Genomic DNA, 23,732 nt, shown 5'->3' on the forward strand with positions numbered 1-23,732 from the left:
CAGCGAACATTAAAGAGGATCGTGAAAGAAATTTGTTGGTTGTCTGAACAAAGAATCACCGGTAATATGAGAGTTCTATGCAAAGTTCAGCCAGTCCCATGACTGGGCATTTGGAATTGGTTGAGCAACTGCCCACAAACAAAATATTTCCTCTTTTATTAAAAAGCATTGCCTGGCGTGGTGTAAAGAGCGATGTCATTGGACACCGGAACAGTGGAAACAATAACTGGAGTGATGAATTGCATTATAAATTGTGGCAGTCTGATGGGGGCATGTGGGTATGGAAAATGCCAACAGTGAAGTGGCATGGCACTGTAAATGCAGAAGAATATGAACACAGTTTGAATGCTTTCATGCTGCCTGCCTTGGAAAATCAGTTCGGTGGTCTGCATTTAAGACTCACCCAGGTGGTAGATTCTGTATTCTGTATCTAGTCTTTTCTTAAATCTTTTCAAAGAACTTGGAAATTTATCAAATATTTCCCTTTGCAAATTATTCCAATCCCATACTCCTCATCGTATAAATGAATATTTGCCCCAATTTGACCTGATCTTTCCCATTTTTAAAAGCCCCACTCAAGCTTATTAGTTTTCTAATGTCATTCCACGCCATCTCTCTACTGACGTCTCAGAACATAACGTTTGTAATATAATCAGAAAGAATGCTTTCCCAGAGCTTACATGCAGCACATGTCAAGCTGACTGATTTATAATTATCTAATTCATGTTTATCACCCTTTCTCATGTATATTGGGGCTACTATTGCAATTCTCCATTCATTTAGTATTGTTCCTTCATGCAAATAGTAATCAAATAAGTATTTCAGATATGGCACAATACCCAAACCCATTACTTTTAATATAGCCTTAGAAATCTTATCAACCCGAAGCTGCTTTTCTAGCCTTCATCATTTGTATCTTTTGTCTTTGTTATCATATGTAAATTTCAATAATTTCCTAGTATTAGTCAGTTCCTCCACCTGGACATTATTTTTATTTCCAACTATCTTCACATACTCTTCATTAAATATAGTGGAACCTCAATTCACCATTTTTGGAGGGACCACGAAAAGAAAAGTGTATGCTACGGGAAATTGGAAAATCCAGTAATGTATCAAAACCATAATTTCGCTAAATAAAATAGTGAAATATGTATACATTAATCATAATCTTACAAAAACTCTTGCATACATACATACATACATACATACATACATACATACATACATACATTATCATTATAGACCGTTATGCCTTTCATCGTTCAGTCGCAAGCCTCTGTGAATTTACTAAACGTCGCCACAATCCGCTATTTGCAACAAGTGCTGTCGCCTCATTTAGTTCTATACCTCTTATCTTTAAATCATTAGAAACTGAGTGTAACCATCATCATCTTGGTCTCCCTCTACTTCTCTTACACTTCATAACAGAGTCCATTATTCTCCTAGGTAACCTTTCATCTATCGAATTCATTCCTAAATTAGCCTATCTCCTCATGCCGAGTACCCTCCTGCCTTTGTTCCCACCTGTGCATACAATACACAAATTAAAAATCTTGATACTTTAAATTCAGGTTTACCATGGAAACAATGTCACTCTCCTGTGAAAACTTCTTCCGGACCAGTTATTTTGACGAGCCAAGTTAGTTGAAAAATATGCTACTAAATAACACTAAACCAAGCAACAATCAACCACAACTAGTTTTACAGTTCTCTAATCTAATTAAATAAAACAAAATTCAAGGATGAAAAAATTCTGGGAGGAGAAGAAAGACGAACCTGCGGTCAGTAGGAAGAGAGAAAGAAGAAAATAAAGGACATCTGATACAAAAGCACACAATATGATGGTGAAATTCCCACCCACCCCACACACCTCTCCTTTCTAAATCAACCCATGTTATTGGTCACTGGTGTATGTTGTAAGTTCTTCATCTTCTTTGCTACCGCTTTTTCCCACACCTGTGGGGTCGCGGGTGCAAACTGCATCGCACATGTGGATTTGGCCCTGTTTTACGGCCGGATGCCCTTCCTGACGCCAATCATATATGAAAGGGTGTAATCACTATTGCGTACGTAAGTGGTTTGAAATGTTCTTGGAATGTACTAGAATTAAGTATCTTACCTCGGTGGAACTGCTTTTATTTTTCAACATAGTCTCCCTGTAGACTAATACATTTGGTCCAGCGATGTTCCAATGCCTTGATCCCATCTCGTAAATGAGATTCCTCCAGGCCCGCAAAATACCTCTCCAATTCGGCTGTCAGTTCTTCCCTTGTAGAAAATCTCCGTCCACCGAGGAAAATTTTCAGCTTGGGGAATAGATGAAAGTCTGATGGTGCCAAATCAGATTAATAAGGTGGATGTGGCAACAATTTGAACCCCAGTTCATGAAGTTTTGCCATGGCAATAACACTTGTGTGTGGCGGAGCGTTGTCCTGATGAAAGATGACCATTTTCCTTACCAAACCAGGCCTTGTTTCGCGTATCTTTTCCTGTAGTTGGTCTAGGAGGTTTGCAGAGTATTTCCCCGTAATTGTTTGGCCAGTAGGAAGATAATCTATCAGCAGAATGCCTTTTGCATCCCAGAAAACTGAGGCCATGACCTTTCCGGCCGAACGCACTGCCTTTGCTTTCTTTGGTGGTGGTGAATCAACATGTTTCCACTGCTTTGACTGCTGTTTTGTCTGTGGGGTACAGTAGTGGACCCAAGTTTCATCTGTAGTCACAAACCGGCGCAAAAAATCTTGTTGGTTGCACTGAAAACGGGCCAGACTTTGTTCGGACATTTCCAATTTGATGCGTTTATTGTCCAATGTCAAGAGCCGCGGCACCCCTCTTGCGGATAATTTTTTCGTACCCAATTCTTTGGTTAAAATATAATATATCCATTCAGAAGACATCCCTACAGCTTCAGCAATCTCCCGCACTTTCAGTCGACGATCCTCCATGACCATTTTGTGCACTTTTGCGATAAATTCTGGGGTCGTAACACTTTTTGGCCGTCCACTACGTGGATCATCATCCAAGCTCTCCAGACCAAATTTAAACTCGCTGGTCCACTTGGCAACTGTTGAAAATGAAGGAGCAGAGTCCTCCAGTGTGTTCTGAAAGTCGTCATGAATTTCCTTTGCTTTCATACCTTTCTTTACAAAGTATTTAATCACTGCTCGAATCTCAGTTTTTTTCCATTGTCTCAAATCACTACGCGGGAACAACATCAAGGAGTCGTCACTACCACACTCCTGCAGCTAGAGCACTGACGCGCCACGTGTTCACTCACAAAGGATGTGTGATTATTGCGCGGAAACCTCGTTGCTCTAGCACTGACATCTAGCGGTGATTCCGAGAACTTTTCAAACCGTCCTCGTATTTCTATGGTAGTTTGTAGTGTGATATGTTGTCTGAATATGATGAGGAGAGTGTTAGGACGGACACATACACCCAGTCCCCGAGCCAGAAGAATTAATCAGAAGCGAATAAAATCCCCGACCCAGCCGGGTATCGGTCCCAGGACCCTCTGAACCGAAGGCCAATACTATGCTGACCGTTCAGTCAACTAGTCGGACTATGTTGTAAGTTTTTGTACTGCATAAATTATCACTAGCCCACAAAATAATACTTTTTTTCCTCTGGTAAAAGGTTCAGTAAATGATCTTACCTAACTTAGGTGTGCCAAGTTCAAATCTGCTTTGCACTTTTCCATATCAGGTAAGGATTTTTCACTGTACCCTCATCATTTCCTTTGATATGATTTTGATCACATTTCACTAAAAATCTGTACAAAATTATTTGATAGGTGATGTAAATGAGTTGCCAGCAAAATAAACTTTTCATTGAGGTCTGAGATGTTATAGGTGATAACAAATAATTTCAACACACTGAATTCGGTGCCAGAGTATACAAAACTAATGTCATAAAAGTAACTTTTTACTTTATAAACAGCACTGTAAAATAGAAGGAAAACCTTGTACAACATAAAACAGACTACGTGCCATATTTTTTGACCATAAGATTAGGTATTTGTTACCAAAAAAAAAAAAAAATGCTGCCTAAAGTAAGACTGCATCTTACGGTGCGTAGGTCTATCATACTTAGACACTGAGTATACATTTCTTACAATTCTCTGAGCAGTTGACCCCTTTTATTACTGTAGTTACGAAAGAGCAGCGGCTATGGTATGCCTGCATTTGTCTGACAGGAATGTGCTTATCATATCGGGCAAACACAAAGAGCTGCGACCTTGACTATCATTACAGGTAACTTTCAAGGAACGGTAGAAAGAAAATCTTTCATTTTGAAAATCAATAGCAAGTTCCAGTAGCGGAAAGTTACGGTAGTGATAATTTTCTGTACACATTGTCAGTTCTTTACAACTTAGCATTCAAATTAAAAGTTATGGAATGTGCAAAATTACATGGTAATAGGGCAGCAGGAAGACGAATCACCTATTTTCAGCAAAACCGGGAAATCATTGCAGGCCAGTGTTATCATTAGGCCTTCCCGAATTGAAAGGTTATTTTGTATTCCAGAATATGATTTTGAATGCAAGTGTCCATTCTCCAGAGTCCTCGAATGCATTATATTCAATTCTACCCATCACTAATCATAAACACAGGCTACAAAATTAACTGAGAAAATAATCACCAGAATGCAAATTCGCTATTTACCCTAAATACATATGTCCCCTGGAGAGAGGCTGTCCCCTCGAGTAGGGCTACCTATTGGTCCACAGGCCACATTGGGTACTGAGACCAGCCCTACCAGAGTTAGGTTCCCCTCAGCAGCAGGATTATTATTATTATTATTATTATTATTATTATTATTATTATTATTATTATTATTATTATTATTATTATTATTATTATTATTATTATTATATAATGCGTTTTGCCCTCTAAGGAGCATGTAGACCCATTATTTAGCACTGGACTTCTTGTTCTTCTTTTCTTCCCAAAACTTCTCATCCTTTCACTGTGGGCTTGTGTTCTCTCTGAGTTCCCAGTTTCAAGTTCCTGGCTGTTGGGTTCTTGGATGTGAACTTACATGAATTGATTTTCTGTCTGAATGTGGTCCGTGTAGATGCCAGTGGGGTCAATATTACATACCTGCCAACCCTTCCGATTTACTCGGAAACTTTCCGGTTTTCTAACTCGTCTTCCGATTTTCAGATTTATTTTCAGTTCTTCCTATTTTTGACCAATATAACCTCGCTACGGTCAATACTCTTCCCTTAGGATAAATTATTGTGTGCTTGTGTAATTTACGCAACCTCATTTTCAAGTGTGTTTATTTGGCAAGTGTATCATCTGTCGTTTTCGTGTATCGTGTCACTCACTACAGCGTCATGTGTGTTTTAAAGCTGGGAATTTGGGACGGCAATCATCCTACAAGCGAGAGAGGCTAGCGTGCGCTAGCAACTCCGTTAATCGAGACGAAAGATTGCGTTCCTTGTACGCACGCTGTTAACATCGTTCCTGTGGGTAGTTTCGTTGGAGTTGTAGGCCAAGTGATTTTTCTTGCAGTTCTGTGCTTTTCCCCCTGTTGAAATTGTATGGTAATAATGTATGATCTGTTTTGTTTGTGGTAGTTTCACGTATTTCGGTGCATTTGTATTCATTCTTAGTTAATAATTTGAATGAGTTGAATGTATTTCAGAGAGCTGTGTCGTGAGAGTTCCTGGTATTTTCTCTTTCACATTATGGCCACAAAACATAACAAAAGTTATTTCCAAGTGTTGAGAGATACCTATAAACTCGAATATCCGTTCCTGTTACAGTCTAATAAAAGAAACTATTATGCATTTTGTTTCATGTTTGTTACATTTTCTTGTAACCATTTTTTATGTTTTCTTAGTTTGGGATTTTAAATTTAATTATCAATTTGCCTTGTAACTGTAGGCCTTTTTTTCATCGGGATCGTGGCACATTATATGCAATAAAATCCAAGAATCAAAAATCTTCCTATTTTTGATTTCTGAAAGTTGGCAGGTATGATATTAATTTCTGCAAGGTCGCTTTGGGTGTCTACCAACCAGCGTAATTTGGTTTGTCGGCTTCCGTTAATGATGAAAAAGATTTTTTTTTTTTGGTCAGTCGAGAGTCATCCATTCTTGCTGTGTCCATAAAATTTCATGTGCCTCTTCTGTGCAATTAATTATTATTATTATTTTTATTATTATTTCTGTACAAATTTATTGGTAAGAAATCTTCATTTTTGTGTGGATCAACCGTCATAAATCTTTTCTGGCAGTAGGCAATTGGGTGAAGTAGTAAATAACAGTATGTTAGTTTGTTATAGATGAAGGAGGACATAATGATGGCTGATTTGAAAACATTTATGTTGAAAAAGAAATTTATAGTTACTGTTATGAATAATCATGAACAAGTCTGTCTGTTGATCAGGTGTTATTAGCGTTTGCAGAGCATAAATCAGTTGTTATGCATTTCTTATTTTTATGAAAGTGTAATAAATAAATGGATAATGTTAGTGGTATTTTTTCAGTACAGGGAAATCCAGTTAGATACCCTGGATGAAGAAGCTCAAGAAGTAGATGGCACAGGTACTCAGGCTGCTAACGACAGGCTCAAGAATGTCAATGGAGAAGTGGGTATTCATGGTAAGTTTGAGTTGCTAGGCCCACTCTAGAAAGCCAAGAATAACGGCCGAGAGGATTAATTTTGCCGAGCACGCTACGCCTTGTAATCTGCAGCCCTTCGGTCTGAGCAGTGGTCACTTGGTAGGCCATGTCCCTTGACTGTTGCACCATTGGGCTTGGTTTTTGTTTAATTGTTCGGGAGGGACATTGGTAAAGTGGACTTCATATATCCTAAATAAAAACTGGAAATTTTCTAAATTATTGTAGAAAGTAGGGTTATAGTTTATCTGACTTTATCTTGCACTGCACTTCCATCAAGCCTGGGAATCTCTCAAGAATGCCCTTTGAGTGAGTTTGGATATTTCGGATTCGGTCGGAAAGCAGAAGTAGGTTTAGTCAGACCTAAGATGAGGAAGATTTAAAAGCATGTGAACTGTGTGAGAAGTTTTATGCTGCGCTGCTAAATTTGATATAGACCTCATGCCATATCGAAATTATGTTAGTAGTTTCTTGAAAAGGCATACAAGAGATGTTGATCATACTTGAGGATTAATGGTGTTACAATGGATGATGATCAATACGAGTAACAGTTTCCTTAAACATTTATTGACAGTCATAAATTTGTCGGGCAAGGCCTGGAATACAAAACGGACTGCACGTGTAGTTTGTTTGCTGTCATGTCTTAACAGATCATGTAACTGAATTGAGCACGCTACACTAAGAACTTTTAAATTTGAAAGGGACAGCTCCCCACCATGTTTCCAACTTTGAACTGAACTATACTAGCAGCAACCGACCAAAGGTATTGTATTTGTTTTTCTTGTGCAAATGGACATAGAATCAAATGTGCCATTTATTGCTGAAATTCTGAAACATCCATATCATTGGTATAAAAGTGAGTCATCCAGTAAATTAATTGAAAGAAAAAATTGAAAGAAATTTTCAGAAAATGTTAAGGGTATAAGCACGAAGGGAAAAGATCAAATAGGTAAGAACTTTTATTGGTAAATACACTGACTGACAGAGCAAATGCAACACCAAGAAGGAGTGGTCAGAACTTTATGCCAATTGCAGGGTAGACTGACGTCACTGAGGTATGCTCATGATGTGAAATGCGCCGCTGTGCTGCGCACGTAGCGAACGATAAATGGGACACGGCGTTGGCGAATGGCCCACTTCGTACCGTGATTTCTCAGCCGACAGTCATTGTAGAACGTGTTGTCGTGTGCCACAGGACACGTGTATAGCTAAGAATGCCAGGCCGCTGTCAACGGAGGCATTTCCAGCAGACAGACGACTTCACGAGGGGTATGGTGATCGGGCTGAGAAGGGCAGGTTGGTCGCTTCGTCAAATCGCAGCCGATACCCATAGGGATGTGTCCACGGTGCAGCGCCTGTGGCGAAGATGGTTGGCGCAGGGACATGTGGCACGTGCGAGGGGTCCAGGCGCAGCCCGAGTGACGTCAGCACGCGAGGATCGGCGCATCCCCGCCAAGCGGTGGCAGCCCCGCACGCCACGTCAACCGCCATTCTTCAGCATGTGCAAGACACCCTGGCTGTTCCAATATCGACCAGTACAATTTCCCGTCGATTGGTTGAAGGAGGCCTGCACTCCCGGCGTCCGCTCAGAAGACTACCATTGACTCCACAGCATAGACGTGCACGCCTGGCATGGTGCCGGGCTAGAGCGACTTGGATGAGGGAATGGCGAAACGTCGTGTTCTCCGATGAGTCACGCTTCTGTTCTGTCAGTGATAGTCACCGCAGACGAGTGTGGCGTCGGCGTGGAGAAAGGTCAAATCCGGCAGTAACTGTGGAGCGCCCTACAGCTAGACAACGCGGCATCATGGTTTGGGGCGCTATTGTGTATGATTCCACGTCACCTCTAGTGCGTATTCAAGGCACGTTAAATGCCCACCGCTACGTGCAGCAGGTGCTGCGGCCGGTGGCACTCCCGTACCTTCAGGGGCTGCCCAATGCTCTGTTTCAGCAGGATAATGCCCGCCCACACACTGCTCGCATCTCCCAACAGGCTCTACGAGGTGTACAGATGCTTCCGTGGCCAGCGTACTCTCCGGATCTCTCACCAATCGAACATGTGTGGGATCTCATTGGACGCCGTTTGCAAACTCTGCCCCAGCTTCGTACGGACGACCAACTGTGGCAAATGGTTGACAGAGAATGGAGAACCATCCCTCAGGACACCATCCGCACTCTTATTGACTCTGTACCTCGACGTGTTTCTGCGTGCATCGCCGCTCGCGGTGGTCCTACATCCTACTGAGTCGATGCCGTGCGCATTGTGTAACCTGCATATCGGTTTGAAATAAACATAAATTATTCATCCGTGCCGTCTCTGTTTTTTCCCCAACTTTCATCCCTTTCGAACCACTCCTTCTTGGTGTTGCATTTGCTCTGTCAGTCAGTGTATGAGAATCTGTTTTGGTTTACTTTCCCATCCCGAACAAATGAAAAAGTCGATATGTGAGATCTTTTTCTTTGTTTGTGTGTGTCTGTTTCCCCAAATAACTTAGGAACCATTTACCTGAATTCCACCAAACTTCCTATACTTATACTAGCACTCAACTCAGTTTCTCTCTTAATCCATTTATGGTCTCCAATCTGGTTGCCATGCGCATAGGATGTGAATTTCTTTCCAGTTCCCCATAAATGGATGTTGCATGCGTGCTTTAGAATTGAAGTAATTCTACAAATACAGTGGTGAAAGTCCAACAGAAATAGTTCTCGTCTTACGTACCCATGAATGTTTGGAGTTGTGTGGTGGTGATGTCACTTGGTGATAAGAGATCATGTAACTGCCACACTAGACTTCCAGTTTGAAGCATGAGGAATATCTTTCTTCATCTTCCCCTTTACTGAGTTTTACCTTGGATTTTACCCGAGATTTTGTGCATCTTCTCTTTCTGTTAAGCCTTGAGTGATGTACATAGCTGGTGCATTTGTTATGAGTAAGAACCGGATCTTTATGCACTAAAAACAATTAAAATATGCATGCAATTATACACTAAAAAGTAGGGGGGAAATGCATTAAATGTTGAAAAATATGCACTTAAGAATAAGCCAGTTTTATTCACTCACTTCATACATGTATCATTCACTGCCAAAAGAAGCATAACTGCAAGTTTTTCAATGTTTTCTGGAGACAAATTATATCTATTGTCTGTCAAAATAAGTTTATAGGCCAAGAATGGCCTTTCTACATCAACTGAAGTGATGGGACAAAATTTATACACTGGCACCAAAGTTTTCGAACATCCATCTAGCAAGGAAATACTAATTCCACTCAAGTAGTGACTAATTGTTTGAAGCTTCTGTAGTCCTGGGTTCAAATTTATCACCTCCTCTAACCTGCATTTAATTTCCTGTCCAATTTCACCTGGAACAGAATTCATAGAAGTTGCTTTCTGAATGAGCTTAAGTGAGGCATGGAGGAGTGCACCAGTAGATTCTAAGCTCTGAGTGGTTTCCAGAAGTGAAGAAAAATCTGCATGGATGAAATTCACATCTTGATAGGCAGAATTACTTTCAAATACCACTTTTACTTCACAGACATATAAACTGTCATCTTCAAGTTTTATAACAACTTATTTTACTTGATTGAAATTCTCCTGATAAAATGAAACTGCAGATAACCGTGTTCCCCACCAGTTAGGACTGGTTCCGGTGGCATAACAGGGCTGCTGATTTTAGAAACACCTTTTTTCCACTTGCAATTATGTTCACAGCTGGAAATTGCATTGTATTTCTTCCGCAATACAGTGCAATCTGTGTACTAAGCAGCTGAAGTGATGGGACAAAATTTATTCACTGGCACAGAAGTGTATTAGGTTGGGATGAAATACTTGTAGGGCTTTTGCTGCCTTCAACATATCAGGAGCTGCATCTGTGACCATTACAAGCACCTTGCAACAATTATTTTCAATTTTATTTGGCCACAGTAGTCGCAGAGAATCATTTACAAATCTTGTTATTGTACTATTTTAACAATTTTAACAATTTTTACAATTTTTACAATTTGCTTTATGTTGCACTGACACAGATAGGAAAGGCCTAGGAGTGGAAAGGAAGTGGCTGTGGCAGCCCCAGCATTTGCCTGGTATGAAAATGAGAAACCACGGAAAACCTTCTTTAGGACTGCCAACAGTGGGATTCGAACCCACTATCTCCCGGATGCAAGCTCACAGCTACATGCCCCTAACTGCAGGGCCAACTCGCCTGGTTATTGTGCTATTGTTAGTTTTCTCCAGCACTTTGCATGCAAGAAGATGAGGTTTGCAGGGTTCATCTGGAAGTAGCTTACCAACTGTGAAATTCACTATGTACTGGCCGCATTTATCAGTTAAGTTCCGGCTTCAGTTTTACATGGGTAAGGAGTAGTTGTAGTGTGTTGTTGTTCTTTCACTTCTTTTCCGTAATATGTGGAATCTTTTTTGCATGTTGTTCATTTAGTTGCACAGTATGAAGGACTGGGAAATATGCTTCAGCAAGGAACAGCGGGTATCGTCGCCGTAAGACCTATCTGTGTCGGTGCGCCGTAAAAACAACCAGTAAAAAAAAAAAAAGGAACAGCAGGATAGCAAGCAGGGAAGCACGACTCACCAACGATGCTTGATACGCGAAGCATTCCCTGCGTTTCCTCGCACACGCTTTGGAATCAGTGTTGCCAATCTTGCTATTTTACACTAAACTAAGCTGTTTTGATTTATTGTTTAGCTACAAGAAATTGAAAATTCAATACTGCTTGTGTAGGAAATTAGCTGCAAAAAAATTGATTTATCATTGTTGGTGTAGGAATTTAGCTATTTTTCCATGGCTGAGCAGCGGCTTCCTTTTATGAGAGTTCACAACAACACTGTTGGGAATCACAGTGTGAGGGCTTCACATATCAAATCAGTATCAGCTGGTTGGATATATTCTTTAGCCCAGTCATCTCAACAGTGCTGAGCTGTGGAATGCAACTCAGTGTTAAGTGTTTTTACATTGTTGTTTAATATTCACATAGTGTACATCATGCCGAAAACTAAATGAAGTAGTGCAGGTAGGCTTAAAGACTACCAAGATCAGTTTTCTTCTCAGTTTATTTCTACAGATTCTAAAATACTATGTTATAAGGCATGCGAGAAGAAAGTAGGTAGTATTGCACCATACCAACACATCCAAATATAAGGACTCAGTTGCTAGGAAATGTAATACAAATTCTGCTATGCAAAAACAACTTTGTAGTGTTTCGGAAGTAGGCTAACACAGTTTTCTTCAGACCTCTGTCAGGCCTTTCTAACAGCAACTCAACAATCAAACACTCAGAAATTTCCTTCACAAATACACCAATGAACATACCAGATGAAACCACTTTATGCAAAACTTATGTCAGCCAGTGTTACTAGAAAGTAATGTCCAGTATTCAGAGTTCTTTAAGAAATCAATACGTTGACGAAACAACGGGCTTTGAAGGTCGTTTCATAACAAATCTAGTAGTTGGAGCCTGTAGTAAAGAAAAGCCAAACACCCCATATCTTCTTAAATGTAGGACAGCTAGAGGTCACAAACAACACAACAGTAACTGGCCTGATGTACTCCTCACGGTAATCCCCTTAACATGTCTTCGTTGCATAGCAGAGGCTATCCATTAGTGGACAAGTTAGTGTCGTCTGTTAAGAAAATATTTTTAAAGCTCCATCAAAGGTTCAGATATTCAGAACAAAGCACGTGATACTGCCTTACCACCACAACCTATTTTAACGCACTGGGGATCATGGCTTGAGGCTGCGCTCTGTTATTCTCTCCAGAAATCCTAGGTATAATGTACTGCTTGATATTGTAGATGTTCTGGAAGGCAACACCAACGGAACAGTTGGCAGCTTTTGTCACTTCATGCGATGACTTGTTGAGGGACAACAGATGGAAAGCATCCGTCACTCCCTAGTTGTTAACTGCAATAGTGAGGCTGGCACTTCAAAATTCATAGAATAACTATATAAGTTACAGATAATTTGATTTTATAGAAGTAAGTTCAAATTGATGATGCATATTGTGTTGTATATTTAGGTACTTTTTAGGTCATAAATGAATACATATTTATACATCTTTTAGGGCAAGAACTTCCAATCCCTACTCATTATGAAAACATTCCAGACTGGCAGTCTGTAGAAAATTATTCGTAACACCCAGATCTTTCAGAAATCTTTAATCACTAAATTATCTCTTGTAGAGCATAATAATCTTTTAAAATGTTTTTTTTTTTTTTAAATTCACTTACAGTGTACATACATACATTATCATTATAGACTGTTATGCCTTTCAGCGTTCTGTCTGCAAGCCTCTGAACATTTACTAAACATCGCCACAATCCTCTATTTGCAACAGGTGCTGTGGCCTCATTTAGTTTTATATCTTTTATCTTTAAATCGTTAGAAAATGAGTCTAGCCATAGTCGTCTTGGTCTCCCTCTACTTCTCTTACCCTCCATAACAGAGTCCTTTATTCTCCTAGGTAACCTATCCTCCTCCATTCGCCTCACATGACCCCACCACCGAAGCCGGTTTATGCGTAGAGCTTCATCCATCAAGTTCAATCCTAAATTGGCCTTTAGCTCCATGTGCACAGTATGGATATTCCATGCATGGTTTAGAAGTAGTTCCGCCACCATTTGGTTATACATTTACGTATCTGCTACTCTATCTCCATTCTATCTTCTGTACTTGTTCTCCCTTGAATGTTCTTACCCCTACATATACGTCACAAATTCTGTGAGGTTATTCGGTCTGGTGTCTGCGATACCGTCCTAGTCCGAGAGAAATCTATCTATGTGGCGATTGGTGTTGGTAGGGGGAAAGGCCTCTTTTAATCTACCTTTTGAAGCTGATTCTTCAGTCTAATCTCAGTCTAATCTTATTTTATTCAGTTGCTTCACTACCTTAGGTTTGCCAATATTTTCTAATGGGGTAGTTTCCTGATCTTCCACTGTTTTCCTCGGGATTTCATTGTGGACTCTCTTAGATGCATTACCTTTTTTTTTTAACTGTGTACCCGTCATGCTCACTGCGCAATCAGTGTTTCAATGAATAAGTAATTCTTATATATTTCGTCAACTTGAAACTTCATTTATTATTTGTAAGTTGGCTGCATTAGAATACATAGTGTCATGGCTTCAATGTCAACAGCGATTTTTCATTAGGGGTGTAATTTTCTTTTTTATTGGCTTTGTGGTAATTTATTTATTCATTCCTATTGATGATTGTAAATCTAGGAGTTAAAGGAAAATCTATTGGCAATATTATGAGGGTAATTTCTTTTTCTGTGTGAACAATTTTTTAATTATTGTTATCCTGTTTATTTTTTAAATTTAACTTGCATAGAGTATTAACCTTTATATTGTAAGGATATCTAAGTTAATCATTGTTCCCTTCTGTATTGGCTCTGTTTGTGTTCTCTGGTCTTTGTAATGACTGTAATTTTCATCTTTTTAAAATACTATATTATAGTCAATATTGTTCTCTAACCTTTATATCAAAGAATTTATATTTTATGGTAATATTTCCTTAAAGTACACTTTTCTGCCAGATTAATTTGCTAATTCATATTAACTTTTTTTTCCCCCTACCATCCTCGGATCCCTCATGGGAAAGCCCAGTATACTTACTAAATATTGGCGATAGTATAGCTTGTACTGCCTAAGCTACTGTCTAGTTTACTGCTGTAATTTAATGTGGCTTCATTTAGTGGTATTTCTACCATTGGTTACTGCTTGGCAGATGATTTGGTATCGTCTGTCACATGTACCCATCCTCGTTACTTCAGACTAACCCAACTTGTACCATAACCTTACATCACATGACACTGAGGACCACCAGATGAATGGACTTTTCCATTCATGTATCGTTGAATCTTTGCTATACCTGTTAAGGTTTTCATCAACAATTTTGTGAAGTGCCACATGTCAAACTCACGTTGGAAACTTCTTATTCATCGTATTCATCTGTGTGTCCATCAGACAGGAAAATTTTCACCGGTAGTTTTTGGCATATCTCCTGGAGTCGTGTTTCACAAACATGTTTTTCCATGCCGGCTTGCATCACACACCTCTGAACGACAATGAAGTTTTAGGTCTACTGAGGTTCATGAGGGTATACCGTATTTCCCGGCATAATCGTCACACTTTTTATACCAAAATTTTCGAAAAAATAATAGGGTCAAAAATTAGATGGATGGCTTTTCCGGCGTTTGCTCTATTAACCAGCGTTTCGTCTTAGGTCTGACACTAGACTCTTCAGAGTGGGATGTGTCAGACCCTACCCACTGACGCTGGGGTGTATGCAGGTGAACTTATCAGAAGCTTATTTATGAAGCACAGTCTGATAACTGCATACGGGAGATAAAACTCCACAATGGAATTAATGCCCGCCTAGCAATTCCAAATGGAAATTCTAAGTTCCCATGGAGGGAATTAGATTCTTTTCCACCAATAGAGCATATCAAAAATCAGATCAAAAATTAGATGGATGGCTTTTCCGGCGTTTGCGCAGTTATCAGACTGTGCTTCATAAATAAGCTTCTGATAAGTTCACCTGCATACACCCCAGCGTCAGTGGGTAGGGTCTGACACATCCCACTCTGAAGAGTCTAGTGTCAGACCTAAGACGAAACGCTGGTTAATAGAGCAAACGCCGGAAAAGCCATCCATCTAATTTTTGATCTGATTTTTGATATGCTCTATTGGTGGAAAAGAATCTAATTCCCTCCATGGGAACTTAGAATTTCCAAAATAATAGGGTGCGACAATTATACGAAGAATTTTTAATACCAGTATTTGTATTACTCAAAAAATTTATTAATAACTAAATTGTATTTGATACAAATTTAAGATGCACGTAATACTCGCGTTTATACATCAAAATAATTTTTATTATTATTATTATTATTATTATTATTACAACTTCCCCCATGCAGAGGCTGCCACAAGGACAAAGTATGTCGACTACACAGTATTTTGTCTTCTAAGTTACTGTTGACTTTGCTAGTGTGCCAGGTAGAAAAATCACCACAAGGCTCAGGAATAAATTTGCAATACTGTTCTTCAGATGTTATATAGATCATTGCGGAGTATGGTCACTGAACCTCGTATTGCGGCGATAGCGATGTCGTGAAGTCTTGTCCGGCTGAGACCAAGAGAATCCCATAGCTGTACAAGAAATTTAGGAATTGTGCCTTGAGCTCCAATCATGAGTCCATGGACGGAAATATTGTCTAGGTGATATTTATCTTTATAGTAGTTTACAGTTGGCTGGTAAATTGACTTCTTTTCAGCGTCCACCTCTTTGGCCTGGCCAACGTGTGACTCGAAGCGTATTGTGGGATCTAAGATTAGTCCTTGCTTGCTAGCTGGTTGAAAGGCTATCATGTCAATACGCCTGTTACTCCCGTTGGTAGCTAGGTCAGAGATCTCTTCGTGCACCGTGAAACCGTGATCCCTCAGCGAGGTCGCAATCATGTGTCGTATTGTATGATGGCGGGAATTTCTCAATGCCTCCCCGTGAGGGCAGGCTCCCAGGACATGGGCAAGAGTTTCGTGCTCTCTGTGGCAATGCTGACAGAGGGTGTTGTCCTGGGACCTTCCTGGCACGGAGCAAACGGCACACTCATTCGCTGTCATCTTGATGGCCTCTCTCCATTCCGCACAGGATAAGCCTCGGTGATCTCTTATCCATTTGTTCCCTGACGTGTATTCCTGGAAGAGTCCAACACCCTTTCCTTTGTGCGGCAACTTCGTCCATGACTGAACTTCTCTGTCTCGTATCTGTTGGACCTTCCTTACATTGGGAAGATGGCTATTTTTGGACATAACTCGATCATTCATTTCTATGCCTAGATCTTGCAAACAAATTGTACGTTCTTGTTCCAAGTTCCTAGTTGCATTAATGTAGCCGTTATTTGCAAGCGATAATTTATTACAGATGTTAATAGGCTGCAGTTTGGCTTCCCAAGTGGCGCGAAATAAACCGAGGCCTTTATACTTCCTTTCGGTGTACACCATGTGATCCGGAACGTTTGCTGGTAGTTGTAGTAATTCTTTAGTTCCACTCTTTAATATTTTATCTGCATCTGATAGAAAAGTTTGAGGTATCTTGTTTAGGGGAGTGACTTGGAGTGGGTAAATAAGGGTAGGTGGTATTGAACTATTTAAAATTGAAAATTTCTGGTCAGATTGCAGAAATGGTGAGCTAACAAGGGTGTCAATCTTGTTTCGCGTCTTGTCAAGTACGGCTTGTGGATCCAGTTTAAGTTCATTGATGAAATTCACACCTAAGTAACGAATCGCACTTCCATTGCACTGTGATTTATTTTCACAGTCGTCATTAATGATGATATTCTCTTCCGTTAGTTGACCTTTCTTGATAGAAAGACAAGCTGATTTTGAAGCGCTGATGTCCAGGCCGAGTTAACTTAAATCTTTCTATGGTGATCGTGGCTAGTTCGGCAGCAGATTCAGTGTTTTTCCCAAATATTACCGTATCGTCGGCGAAACGCATTATAGTGAGGTTAGGCTCCTCATTTGCAATCGAGTAACCGTAATTCCTTGCTAAAGAATCTTCAGATAGTTCTTCTACAATATGATTGGTAGCGATGTTAAATAATGCCGGTGACAAAGGGGAGCCTTGAAGCACACCGCAATTAATTTCGATAGGTGTTGTTCCCTGTTTTCGGTCTGTATCTGTGTTATGTTTCCCTCTTGTAGAGCAATTATCAGTCTCGTCAGTTTTTCGGGCACTCCGACCGACTCCAGTGTACTCTGGAGGTGTGCATGTCCGACGTTATCAAAAGCTTTGCGAATGTCGAGAAATGCTGTAAAGCGGCTTCCAAAATTGAGGTATTTATGTAAGTACCAGGTGTATTGGTGAAACCCCTTTGATTGTCATGAAACACAATGCCGAAACTGTTTATCAAGAACTTTCTCTATGACTCGTCTAATAACTGAGCCTATAGTAATTGGACACCAGTTACTGGGAACATTTACGTCACCCCCTTTATGAACCAGAATTGTACGGGCTTTCTTGAAAGTCGATATTACTAACCCTGTTGGTAGCATTCTAGTGGCTATGATTGCGATTATCTCTGAAATCGTGCTGTTTTTAATAGTCTAAAACAAAATTCATAATCATTTGCAACAATTCAGCAAACGTTTTTCCAACCTGAAAATAAAAATGAACGTATTAAGTTAATTATAATTAATTTGAGTATTAAAGTTAAAATATTACACTTGCAAAAAATTATCGCTTTGTTGTAAAATACGGACTTACCAGTACACAATTTATTCCAAATCTTCTGTGTCGCTATCGCAGGTTTCGCTATCTGATGCACCATCTTCGCCACTGTTAATACCAGTATCAGATTCTTCGTCTCTCTGCCAAGCGGCGTCATCTTCGGATCCATCTAGTGTATTCGAAATCCCAGTCCTTTTGAAGCTCTTGGAGACTAGTTCAGGTTCACATTAAAGAAAGGACGATAAGTTCCACCTTTTCAGGTGGTATAAGATCCCAACTCTTCATCACCCACGAGCATAAAAAGTCCAAAGGTGGACGCCTGACATTTCCAGCGGACGTCAATTGCTGATCGCCGCTCATCATCCACTCGTAAAATCGACGTAAGTGGTCTTTAAAGGGTTTATTAATATATACGTCTAGTGGCTGCAAAGCAGATGTTAGGCCACCAGGAATGACTATCTGTCGTGTCTTATTTTTACTGAGAAGTTGCTTCACTTCGTTCACAAGGTGACCTCGGAAACTATCTAAAACAAGCAGAGCTGGTTATTTTAGTAGTGCACCGGGTCTTCTATCCCACACAGTTTTAACCCAGTCTAGCGTGAGTTCTACGTCCATCCAACCCTTCGGTTGCACTCGTACATGAATTCCACGGGGAAACTGTATATTCTTAGGCATCATTTTCCTCTTGAAAATGATGTAAGGCGGCAACTTTCTTCCGTCAGCTGTAATGGCTAACATTGCCGTGCATCACAACTTCTCACTACGCTGGTTTTCATTAATACACTCCGTGATCCTTTTAGCGCAATAGTGCTGTTGCGAGGCATATCAAGAAAGATTGGAGTCTGATCAGCATTACCGATTTGAGAAAGCAAGTACGAAGTTTCCTTGCGCAAACGTATGACAAATTGGTGAAAATTTACAATCTTGTCCGTGTAATCAGCAGGCAACTTTTTTTTTTTTTTTTTTTTTTTTTTTGCTAGGGGCTTTACGTCGCACCGACACAGATAGGTCTTATGGCGACGATGGGATAGGAAAGGCCTAGGAGTTGGAAGGAAGCGGCCATGGCCTTAATTAAGGTACAGCCCCAGCATTTGCCTGGTGTGAAAATGGGAAACCACGGAAAACCATATTGAGGGCTGCCGATAGTGGGATTCGAACCTACTATCTCCCGGATGCAAGCTCACAGCCGCGCGCCTCTACGCGCACGGCCAACTCGCCCGGTGAGGCAACTTTTGGCTTAGTGTTGTTCTCCGTCACACTGACAGATTGTGTCGTCGCATGAACCCCTTAATCCACCCACGACTTGTCTTAAACTGAGTTACTGTTATGTTGTGTTTGCGCACTACCTCCCGTCCCTTAATTTGTAATATTTCATACGATACACTGCAGCCATTGCTACATTTTTCATTGATCTACGTAAACACTTCTTCGTCAATTATAGGAAACTTCCACCTCTAAATGTGCGTCTGGAAGGGTTTGTGCTTTTTAGCTTGTTTTTTTAATTTCTGCCAGTCACGCACCAACTTTTCACTCACTGAAAATTTTCTTTCTGCAGCTCTGTTCCTGTGCTATTCAGCGAAGGCAATTACGCTTAGCTTGAAGCCCGCAGAATAGTTTCTATATTTACCCATAATCGCTTATAAATGCTTCACACGTTAATGTTTTGCAATATAAATGACTTTCCGTAATTGTTCACTATTACAACAAATTATTTGTACAAACACCCCAAACACAAATTAAAAACTTAAATTCTCACGCACACATGTCTACAGTAATCACGTCAGTCACAAACAAATAAATGCATCTGTGATCTGTCCATTCCAGAGCAGCCAATACTGTTGGGCAGCAAGGAAGCATGCAGCAATTTGTTATCAGCTGAGCTCGTTGGTTGTGACACACTAGTGCGCTTGCGCAAAGCTTGCAAACCGGAACACGGACATCTTCATACATCGCCCTAGTTAGCGCGGTGTAGATCTACTGTAGTTGACCGTGTTCTGAGACGTCAGTAACAAACATTCATTTTTCAATTTCTTTTAAACATACGGAAATTAGATGAATATTTCTTCCCAGTTATTGATGATTTTACATTACATTACTGACGAGTTTATAAAATAAGACTTTAATACCATTAATTATCTTGACTGCTTGGGTGAAAGTTTTCATCCCGTGCCCGGACACTTATGACGTAGTAGTAAGATAACAGTCTAGCGATGACAACTGAGACATCGTAAATAATTCGGCTGACCGTGAGCTGAATAATTCTGTGAAAATCTGCGTTGTCGTCTTGGATTTTACTTCGTGCGCAATAACGCAGGAGCCGGCCCCATGGTGTATGGGTAGCGTGCCTGCTCATTTTCATATCTTCTATTTTATCTAATAGTTGTGAAACAGATTTCTTCTGTATGAAAGATGATAATTTTGAGAGTTTTTGGCTGAAGACCTAGAAACTCTGATGGAATAGGATCAGCCTTCACTCGTGGATGTTTAACAATTTGCCAAAAGCCTTTTTTTCATCATATCTCACTAATTAAAATCATTTTAGAAATGTATGCCACTGATTACTGAATGTGAGAAGGGAAATACATTTTTTAACTTTGCACTCAAAGCCCACTTCCTGTATATATTTGAGAATATGTCCTTGTTTGGAATAGAAGAATAACCAATATTTTTCCCACTAGTATTAGTACAGGTGTGAATACTGCAAGAAGGCACTGTTGCGGCAAATAAACACCAGTCACTGAGCTCGATAGCTGCAGTCGCTTAAGTGCGGCCAGTATCCAGTAGTCGGGAGATAGTAGGTTCGAACCCCACTGTCGGCAGCCCTAAAAATGGTTTTCCGTGGTTTCCCATTTTCACACCAGGCAAATGCTGGGGCTGTACCTTAATTAAGGCCACAGCCACTTCCTTCCCACTCCTAGCCCTTCCCTGTCCCATCGTCGCCATAAGACCTATCTGTGTCGGTGCGACGTAAAGCAATTAGCAAAAATAAATAAACACCAGTCGCTCATGAATAATAATTAGACTCCTGCCTGAATCTGTCTTAACCGAAACAATCAATAACGCTGAACTGCTGGCACTCTTATCATACAATGACGTCATGGCAGCTTTAGTGTTTTGTGGATTGAGAACAGTATTGTATTTTGAGTTGGGGTCTTCAATACCAATTCTCTTACATTGTATGAAAAAGTATTTCTTTTGTACAGTATTCCGTTGTATGTTCAGTCTTCAGCCCTAAGGCTGGTTGGATCCTCAACAGCTCTGCCATCAGCTGTCATAGATGGCCTATGCATCACTGAAGAGACGTACTAGGGGAATGAGGAGTGAGGTAGTTTCCCATTGCTTTCCTCACCGAGCCAGAAGTTGCTTTTACGTATCAGTCTGCCAGACCCACTGAAAGGCATGCACCAACTGACCCTATGTGCAATATTTTCACACCATTCATAGCAGGGACTGGCTGCAGAAGGAATGGCATTACTAACATCACTCATACCTCAGTCACTTTCATATTGTCAAAGCCAAGGATTATTCCGTTACATACCAAGAACTTTAAAATTTTATACTTTCTCATTTTCTCTAATGCTGTATTTCAGAAATGGTTAAGACACCCATGTTTTGAAATTTTTAACCCATTCAAACCTAATTCAGTTCTTTTTTAGTCAGTGATGGGAGCATTAAGTATACAACATTTGACATCTCTTCAGTGTGTCAATACAAAATGGTGGACATGTAAGAAAGAACTCATTTTAGATTATTTACATACATCTAAATTTAGAATTTTTAATCCATTTAAACTAAACTTTTTACTTAAATAGTTCCATTTAAACAGGGTCAGCAAGAAACCAGATTTCTTTTGGAAAAACCCAGAAGCCAGAATTTTTAAATGTTCCTTTTTTATTTGCTGTTTATTTTATGCCGCATTGACACAGACACGCCATACAGGATAAGAGAGGGCTAGGACTGTGGAGGACTGGGTGAGTTGACCGTGCGGTTAGCGGCGCATGGCTGTGAGCTTGCATCCGGGAGATAGTGGGTTCGAATCTCACTGTCGGCAGCCCTGAAGATGGTTTTCCGTGGTTTCCCATTTTCACACCAGGCAAATTCTGGGGCTGTGCCTTAATTAAGGCCACGGCCGCTTCCTTCCAACTAGGTCTTTCCTCTCCCATCTTCGCCATAAGACCTATCTGTGTCAGTGCGATGTAAAGCCATTAGCATAAAAAGAAAAATAGGGGGGTTGTGGAGGAAGCGACATTGGCCTTAATTAACCCCGGTTAACCTAGAATTAAAAGTTTACGATATTTGGATGAAAGTACCATATACTGAACCCTTCTAGATCAACTGCCCAACTGCCAAATGATTCTACTACATCACCATACCACAACTGGAAGTACTATTTTTAGGCTGGTACTGTATGGTACCGCTAAGTCAATCCAGGAGCAATAGTTCGGAAATAAGGAAAGTCTTAGGGTCGTATTCAAGAAGAAGACTTTGAGGCTAAGTAGACTTTGTATCCATCAAAGTCACCATTTTCCCATTTATAGTCGAGACTCTGCATAGACTTTTTGTTCGTCGCCAATGGCCCATACTTTGACTTCACAAAGTCGACTGTTGAGGATAATACAATGGCGGACACTCTAAACATAATCCAGTTTGTGGAAGTTTCTGAAAACAACCAGGAGATTATCTAAGCCGCACATACTCCTCGTCGAGTAATACGAGACATGCAAAACCTTATTACGTTCTACAAGGATATTGAATTCAAAATTAGGTACAGATTCAATGAACGAGCTGTATTAGACGTCTTCCTGGTGTTCGAAGGTGCACTAATGATGGAAAATCAGAGAGGACTAACTATTCCTCTTATCCAATTGCTGATGGCTTAAGATATTATGCCATGGGTAAATGCGAATTAGTTGTGTTATTAGTAATAATAATCGTATGGCCTCAGCTAGCGTGTGCAGACATTTCAGTTTGACACCATCTGGATGTCTGCTCGTCAATTTTGATGTTCCGTTTTACTCTAGGTCCACTAGATGGCAGACTGAGTAAACCAAATCTCTCTTGGGCATCCATGGCTGAGATTTAAATAATTTTGTCGGGTGAACACCAAATGCGTCACATGCTGACATTGTACGTTTGGAGTGTCAAATGGACTTTTTTCCACCCTTCAAAAATCGGACTGCCTCTGCCGAGTTTGAACCTGCTATCTTGGGATCTGGAGGCCAACACTCTACAACTGATCCACAGAGGCAGCTGCTAGTCGTATGAATTTATTATGAGAGGTTATGTTAAATGAATAAGCAGAATGTTCTAGTTGTAGGCAATTTTCAACTAGTTCTGCTAACTTACAATGTGTAAGAAAGGCAACAGTCAGCAGAATAATTAGAAGGTTATCTGTACTGATTTCCAGGAAAAGACCTCGGTTTGTCAGGATTTCACGACATGAAAATCTTTTTATTATCTTCCACAATTGAGGAAAAAAAATTATGATACAGTGGGCCTGATCACAAATAACTAAAAATGCGTCTGAAAGGTGCCCCAGGGACTCTTAACATGGGAGCGTGGTTTGGCGACCACGGGGCCCTTAGGTGAGTCCTGACATTGCTTCCACTTACTTGTGCCAAGCACCTCACTTTCATCTATACTGTCCGACCTCCCTTGGTCAACTCTTGTTCTTTTCTGACCCCAACGGTTTTAGAGCATTCGATGCTTGGGGATTCTAGTTTTTACGCATTTCGTGGCCCTTGCCTTTCTTTGTCCGTTACTTCATTTTTCGAAGTGACGGATCCCTTTTTTTCTTCTTTTTTTCCCTCTCTGTCTACTCCCTGTGGGTGGGGGACGCAGACGAAGAATACACCCACGGT

General features: G+C 40.4%; 1 protein-coding gene across 1 annotated transcript in view; it reads left to right on the forward strand.

Annotated features, from left to right (window-relative positions):
* Nucleotides 1-23,732, forward strand: part of LOC136863415 (zinc finger CCCH domain-containing protein 15 homolog) — a 181,782-nt gene that overhangs the window by 142,015 nt on the left and 16,035 nt on the right. The window contains exon 6 of the mRNA XM_067139825.2: nt 6,499-6,613. Within this exon, the coding sequence (XP_066995926.1) occupies nt 6,499-6,613 (115 nt within the window). The remainder of the gene's footprint in view (nt 1-6,498; nt 6,614-23,732) is intronic.

This window comes from Anabrus simplex, chromosome 2, assembly GCF_040414725.1.
Source record: "Anabrus simplex isolate iqAnaSimp1 chromosome 2, ASM4041472v1, whole genome shotgun sequence".
Classification (NCBI taxonomy): Eukaryota; Metazoa; Arthropoda; class Insecta; order Orthoptera; family Tettigoniidae; genus Anabrus; species Anabrus simplex.